The sequence below is a fragment of the Falco peregrinus genome, unplaced genomic scaffold, assembly GCF_023634155.1.
Source record: "Falco peregrinus isolate bFalPer1 unplaced genomic scaffold, bFalPer1.pri scaffold_42, whole genome shotgun sequence".
NCBI classification, from domain to species: Eukaryota; Metazoa; Chordata; class Aves; order Falconiformes; family Falconidae; genus Falco; species Falco peregrinus.
This window is the reverse complement of record NW_026599609.1, coordinates 289,180-296,656: the sequence shown is the minus strand read 5'-3', so window position 1 is coordinate 296,656 and position 7,477 is coordinate 289,180. Positions and strand designations below refer to the sequence as shown.

Below are 7,477 nucleotides of genomic sequence, written 5' to 3'. Positions count from 1 at the left end.
CTTCTGCGTTGGCACTGGTTTCAGAGGACAAAGTTAAACACCAGGACTGGTCCCTGCCCCCACCCACTGCTGCAGAGTGGGGCTGGCTGGTCAAGAGCCCGTGGGCAGATGCCCTGCTCTTCATCACCCACACGGCCAGCACCAAGCAGGGCTGCAGCCACACAGCTGCAGGAAGGTCTCCGAGAAAAGAGAGGGATGTCTGTGTGTGACGGGGGGATGGTCTGTGGGAAATGGCTTTGATTTTGCTTGCAGAAGTCTCCCCTAAATTATCACTGTCTTTTTCTCCTGTGACAGGACCATATGCCCAGAGGCAGCACATGTCCAACAGCAGCTCCATCACCCAGTTCCTCCTCCTGGCATTGGCAGACACGCGGGAGCTGCAGCTCTTGCACTTCTGGCTCTCCCTGGGCATCTACCTGGCTGCCCTCATGGCCAACGGACTCATCATCACTGCCATAGTGTGCGACCACCACCTGCAAACCCCCATGTACTTCTTCCTCCTCAACCTCTCCCTCCTCGACCTGGGCTCCATCTCCACCACTCTCCCCAAAGCCATGGCCAACTCCCTCTGGGACACCAGGGACATCTCCTACCCAGGATGTGCTGCACAGCTCTTCCTGATTGTCTTTTTCCTTTCAGCGGAGTGTTCTCTCCTCACTGTCATGGCCTATGACCGCTACGTGGCCATCTGCCAGCCCCTGCACTACGGGACCCTGCTGGGCAGCAGAGCTTGTGTCCACATGGCAGCAGCTGCCTGGGCCAGTGCGTTTCTCTATGCTGCGCTGCACACGGCCAATACACTGTCACTGCCGCTCTGCCAAGGCAATGCCCTGGGACAGTTCTTCTGTGAAATCCCACAGATCCTCAAGCTCTCCTGCTCACACACCTACCTCAGGGAAGTGGGGCTTATTGTGGCTAGTGTCTTAGTAGTATTTGGGTGTTTCATTTTCATTATTCTGTCTTACATGCAGATCTTCAGGGCTGTGCTGAGGATCCCCTCTGAGCAGGGACGGCACAAAGCCTTTTCCACGTGCCTCCCTCACCTGGCCGTGATCTCCCTCTTTCTCAGCACTGCCATGTTTGCCCACCTGAAGCCCCCCTCCATCTCCTCCCCATCCCTGGACCTGGTGGTGGCAGTTCTCTACTTGGTGGTGCCTCCAGCAGTGAACCCCCTCATCTACAGCATGAGGAACCAGGAGCTGAAGGGTGCAATGTGCAAACTGATAACTGTATCTTCTTCTGAAGGAATAAAATTATGAATAACATTTATAATGTAATTCATCACAGACCCAGACTGTCTTCTGAATTTGTTGTAGTTGCTCATGGTATTTCATTTCTGACAAAGGTATCGTCCCCATTCTAATTCCTTCTGTGATTTTCTTTTCTGAAGGTGCCCTGCTCTCTCCTCATCTAACAAAGCCAAAGGGCCATTAGGAAACTTTATTTTGGCTGGGATTCTTCCTTCCAAGGCCTTTCTGGAGCTGCAGGGACAGTTCCTCTGTCCACAGACGGAGGGGAAAAGGTTCCTGGCATGGCAGCAGTACCAGGGAACACCAGCCCTTGGCTCTCCAATACTGTCCTCCTTCCACATCTACACTTATCTTGTGACCCCCTGCCTTGGTGTAAGGCCTGAGGGCTCTGGCAGCTTGGTCACCGCCGTGCTGCGTGGCAGTCCTGTGAGCGCAGGCAGGGGCAGGCAACGGGCACTCTGTGACGGTGCTGGCCTCCATAAAATGCTATGGATTTGTGGAGACCACCTGAATGCAGCACTGCAACGTGCTTCCTTGAACCGAGGTCCCCGTGCCCGTTGCTCATGACGAGGGCCATCTCCGCGAGGTGCCGAGCAGGGCGCGACACCCCCGAGCTGAGGTGCTGCCAGCCTCTGGCAGGGGCAGCAGGAGGCCAGGCAGTCACTGTGCCTGCTGCAGTGCTCTGCCTCCGCACGTGCCAGGGACGGGCTCGTGCCTCTGAGCACCCCTGTGTGCGTGAGGCTGGGGTACAACCACGCCAGCAGTGCATGAGGCCAGCTGAGGTGGGGACACCTCCCAGGGCCCGGCCGTTCCTGTGTGTGACTGCAGGAACAAAGGCCACTGTCCCAGGGAGATTCATCTCACCCGCCTTGGGCAGGCTCATTGCAAGTGCCTCGGTCTGATCACGGCACCCTTTCTGGATGGTGCCCTCAAATGTGTCCGAGCAATCAGGGAGGTTCTGGGGTCCTGGCAAAAGGCAGACATCCAGCCTTTGTTCAGGAAAAGCAAGAAGGACAATTGGGAGAAATACAGGCTGGTCATCCTCACCTTAGTGTCTGGGGAAATGATGGTGGAAATACTCCTGCAGCCATTTCCAGGTAATTGTGGGACATCAAAGGGCTTGCTGCACCCATACGTATTGAGGCAAGAAGGGGATGGTTTGTACCTGGACCTTTGCAAGGGTTTTGACTTTTTCTCCTGCACTTTCTGTATAGGCAGATGGGTGACTTCTGGAGTGAAGAAATGGAGGATACTGTGGGTGGAAGTTGGCTGGGGGCTTGTGGCTATGTCTCGAGCTAGCTCAGCGGCGTCAGGGAGCGAAACCCGACCTTGGGAGAGAGACACAGTTATGCTTGTTGGAAGGAAGCCATGGGAGCAAGAGGAGAAACTTGAAGATAGAGAGTGGTCTGCAGAGCTTGTGGCCTTGTAGGTAAAGGGAGTTGCTGAGCTGCTGTGTCTGTAATAAAAAAAGAGCCCAGATTGGAAAATTGCTGAGCACAATTACAGGCTGACACGTCAGCCCCCTGCAAAGGTATAAAAGGCTTGCTTGATTATTGATTAATAAAGTGTCTTCGAGGTGTCTTCAAGTGTCTTTGTGCCTTCGATCCTCTCCCAGAGTCGGTGCATCATACGCCACAGGGGCTCAAGACCAAATGTCACCAGTGGTCAAGTCCTCCTGGTGGCCACTGACTAGTGGCATCTTCCAGTGCAAGCAGTTGGGCCAACTGTGTTGAATGTCTTTATTGTCTCCCAGTACAAGTTGACAAAGTGGCTTTTCAGACCCTCCTGTGGATGATGCCAAAGTGGGCAGAGCCCTTGAGCGATGCCATCCAGTTCACCCTGCCTTGAGCAGGACAGCTGGACAAGGGCATTTACAGGGGCCTCTCCCAACCTGAGATATTCTAGGACTCATTGACTCACTTCCCTGGAGAGCTCAGTTGGGATGGGATAGCAGGGGGAAGAAGGGAAAACAGAGGCGCAGAAGCAGAGACAAAACATGGTCCAGTAGAAACAAAGCAGTTCCTCTGGGGAATGTTCTCTCAGCCAAATGGTAGGTAGGAAATCCATGAGATAAATTGGCTGACAGAAGCTTCCCTTTATCTGCTGGGTGCTGGGCCACGGGGAGGGTGACGGCTGAGGACGGTATCTCGTGGTGAGTTGTGTCTCAGGGACTCACATTCCAGCAGGAAGCCAATGGCTGTGACGGGGGCAGTGAGGCCAGTTCTGCCTGCGGAGGGGACAGGCCACCAGCAGCAATGTGCCTGGGAAAGGGGCGGTGAGGTCACCTCTGCCTGACACAGCGCGTAGGGCAGCCCCTGACTCATGGCTGGGACACGTGCTGTTAAGCTCCATCTGCCAGTGTCTCGGGCAGGCCAGCAGAACCAAGGGGCTTCTTTCTTGCTTGTCACGTCGCTGCTGCCTGAGAACATGACAGCACCGCAGCAGGCACACCGCTTGCTCGTGTCTATGCGAGAAGCTGAAAGGCTCGCAGCCTTGGAAGAGCGTGATGAGGCCGTGGCATGGTCAGGGGAAAGGCCACAAGGAGGGTGACGGGTCGGGATGCCCGCCTGAAGGGTGGTTTCCCAGGTGGTGGAGCTTTCCTTGGAGGTAGGGAAGAGCAGGAGGGAGAAGCACTGCCACCCAGTGCAGCTGGGAAAGTGGAGACTGGAGGTCAGGAGGAGGAAATGTCTCTCAGGGGCTTGTGCTGTGGGGGGAGACGTCGTCCAGAAGGAATATGAGATCAGTCCATGTCTGTGTGTTTGCAGGCACAGCGTGTGAGGGTGGGCAGACATCAGTGCATGTGTGGCAAGGGCAGGGTGAGAGCAAGGTGGGGAAGCCAGATGGGTGCCTGTGGCCTGCCGGGGAAAAGCAGCAGCCGTGGGACAGCGTAGGACAACGTGAGACGGAAGGCAAAGGGCACGGGCAAGGCTGGAAGTCACCAAGAGAACCCAAGGGTTGTCCCCTTGCGTACGGCCATTGCCTGTGCCGTACAGAGTGCAGTTTATGGCACCTGCAGTGTCCTTGGCCATCTCTTCCTTTCCTGTGGATCTCTTTGTCACTGCCTTCCCCAGTTCAGCAGCCCCTCGCCAAGGAATAAACCACCCAGCAGAAGAGTGAAACCCAGTGGGTCTCTCTGTAAGGGGTGGTTGATTCTGCCTGTAACTCCGCAGGTAAGTTGTTCCCCACCGACTGTTCTCCAGTGTCTCAGTCAGTCATATCAGGAAAAATCCCTCCCCGTGTACATCTACCCGACCACCTTGGTGGTAATGCTTTTTGTGCTACAGGGCACATATCCAGCACCACCCAGTGCCCAGTGGAACGTTCCAGTACCTACTGCTAGTTAGTTCTGACAGCTTCATGAAATGCATTGAGCAATCACAATGTGGGTAGGGCCCCACAAAGACCAGAGTTCCATTTTGGTGTGTCTCGGCTTCATTTTAGTAACACACTTCACACTGAGTGTGGATTCAGTGTTGTCCAGGTCTGGAGGTCAGTCTTGTTCCAATGAGTGTATTTTGGTCTTAGCCACAGTTACTCCCACGAGTCCCCAATGGGATGGGGATACCAGCTACAGGCATTCCTGCATGAGGACATTTAGGGAAATGGGTACCCACCCAACAATCACTCCTCCTAACAGCATTTATCGATTCTTCAACAATTTTCAAATGAGTATTCCATGTCCATGACTCCTCCTGATCCCACCCAAGCTGAGGATTTAGCATACCACATCACAGGCCAAATTCTATACATCTGTAAAACATGTTTCAACATATATCTACAAAGGAGAGACAAGTAGCAGGCTCCAGCCTCCCTGTAGACAGCCCAGTCTTATCTGGGGTCGCATTTCAGACATTCACTTATACGCTGTCTGGCAATAATGCAAGATACCGAACCTAGAACTTCATGATTCTGGAGGTAGTTTCAAGCATAAAGGTTTTTCTTGCTTGACAGTCCATTCTGGTGATGTGGCTGCTTAAACCCTGCTATGGCACGTCCATGGAGTGACTCCTTCAGGCTTGACAGCAGCGTAGGTGCTGAGCAAAATCTGGAAAGGTCCTTTCACTTCTCTTCAACGGTTCATCCAACCACGTTCTAAGATACACACAATCTCCGGGTCGGTAGTGATGTACAGGCACGTCCAGGGACAGGTCTGCGCTCACAGTGACGTACCTCTGGAGAGAGGACAGGACCTTTCATAGAGACTGAACATACTCTTTTAAGCCATGTTTCCCTTCTATTATTTTGGGATTCACTCCCCTTTCTGTCACCTCGCAAGGTTTACCATGTATCCTTTCCAAAGGACTAAGTCTCTCCTTCTGTTTACGCTGGATCCTGTATCTGTAGCAATGCTGAGGGAAAAGCATCTGACTGCTCTCTCTGAGGTTCTTGTCAGATTTTACTCATCTGTCCTTTCAGGCTTTGCTTCATTCTTTCTACTTTCCCGCTTGATTGAGGTCTCCATGGAGTGTGGAGATCCCATTTTACCCCTCCTAGTTTAGCTAAAAGGTGAAGGGCTTCTACTACCAAGTGTCGACCCCTACCCAAAGAAAGTCCTATGGGTACCCCAATCTCAGTATAATCTCTGAACTTACACTTACGATATTTCTTATTGGTGCGACAAGGGAAAGCTTCCAGCCAGCCTGAAAAAGCATCTGCCATTACTAAAAGGTACGGATACCCATTTTGCTGCAGTAACTTGGAAAAAGTCTAATTGCCAGTAATCCCCTGGGCTTTGTCAGCCCTGGGAAAATCATTGGGGTAGGTGAGGGTTATTCTTCAGGTACAACTCAGGCTTCTTCACTCTGCTTTTTGTTTTCCCAGTCATGGTACATTTAGAACTTGCCCTTTCAAGGCTTCTACCAAACTCTCAATTCCCCAGAGAGTTTCTTGGTGCTTCCTTTTAACCAATTCACACATAATTTCCTCTGTAAATGTTAGTTGATGCGAAGGAGTCACCCATCATCCGTGATTTGGGGTTGCTTCAGTATATTAGCCAACTGATTGTTTTCTGGTGGATCCTGTGGGCTCTTAGGCCCTACTTTCTGCCGTTTCTCTGGCAGGACTAGCAATATTTGACTTTCAGCTGCTTCTTTCCTTGCTTGATCTGCCACTTGCTGTCCTATATGCACCGACCTATCTCCAAGGTGCTGCACTTTACAATGCATAATTGCCAGCACCCTGGGTCAACTGGTCACCTGAAATGATTGTTGGGTCTTTGCCTCATAATTTGACGGGGGATCCTTGAGAGGTTCAGAGTCCTCTTTCTTTCTTTCTTTCTTGCCAACAGCCCCATCGGCATGGTCTATTCCAAAGGCAAATTTCAAATATGTCCATACCTTAAAAAAGCCTTGTCTGTTGATAATAATCCCAGTGCCCTTAGTAAGGCTGTGAGTTCTGCCTCTTAGGCCCACGTGTCAGATGAGAGGGCTTTGGCTTCTCTTCTCTCTCTGATAGTTACCACCACATGTCCTGCTCTTTGGGTCCCATTTCGCACAAAACTACTACCACCTACAAATAAGTCCCAGTCTCCATTTTCTGTTGGCGTGCCTTTTAATTCCACTCGGCTAGAATATACCTCTGCCATTGTCTTTAAACAATCATGAGTTGGTTCTTCTTTTCCACTGAGATCATGTCATTTTTGCCCAGGTGTCAGTTCCTGGGCCTCTTGCATCGGTAATACTGTAGCTGCCACCGTGCGCGGACAGGTTGGCCGTCCTTTACTGACACTGTCCAGCTGTTTGGAAAAGCTCCCCACGGCTCTGCTCCATGGTTCCAGGCTCTGGGCCAACACTCCTAAGGCAACGTGTCACCTTTCATGCACAAAGAGTTCCAATGGGTTTTCTAGATTTGGGAGGCCTAGAGCTGGAGCACTCATTCCAGTCCGTTTCCATTCCGTAAAGGCATCTCTGCACTCCTGAGTCCAGACAAGGAGGTTTCCCTTTCCTCCGACACCTTCATATAAAAGCTTGGCAATGAGTCCCAAATTCGTTATCCGTAAGTGACACCACCCGGCCATTCCCAGGGATGCTCTGAGCTCTTGTTTTCATTTGGCTTCTGGGATTTGACAAATGGCCCTTTTCCTCCAGCTCCAAGACTCTGCTGGCCCAGGCAAATTGTAAATCCCCAATTGGTTGCTTCTTCTGGGGTGGTCTCTGCCTTTTCCCAGGGTACTTTGTACCCTGCTAGCCCCCAAAGTTTAGGAGGTCCTTGTTATAGAATCTTCTTTA

General features: G+C 52.0%; 1 protein-coding gene across 1 annotated transcript; it reads left to right on the top strand.

The window, feature by feature from the left end:
• Positions 1 to 317: 317 nt before the first annotated feature.
• On the top strand, positions 318 to 1,259 carry LOC129783452 (olfactory receptor 14C36-like). Its single transcript, XM_055793417.1, has one exon. It carries the CDS (start codon positions 318 to 320, stop codon positions 1,257 to 1,259), a length of 942 nt encoding a protein of 313 aa, XP_055649392.1.
• The last annotated feature ends 6,218 nt before the right edge of the window (positions 1,260 to 7,477 follow it).

Bases quoted from the DNA above. Each gene is read 5' to 3' on its own strand.
- LOC129783452 (XM_055793417.1), top strand. From the start codon at position 318: ATGTCCAACAGCAGCTCCATCACCCAGTTCCTCCTCCTGGCATTGGCA.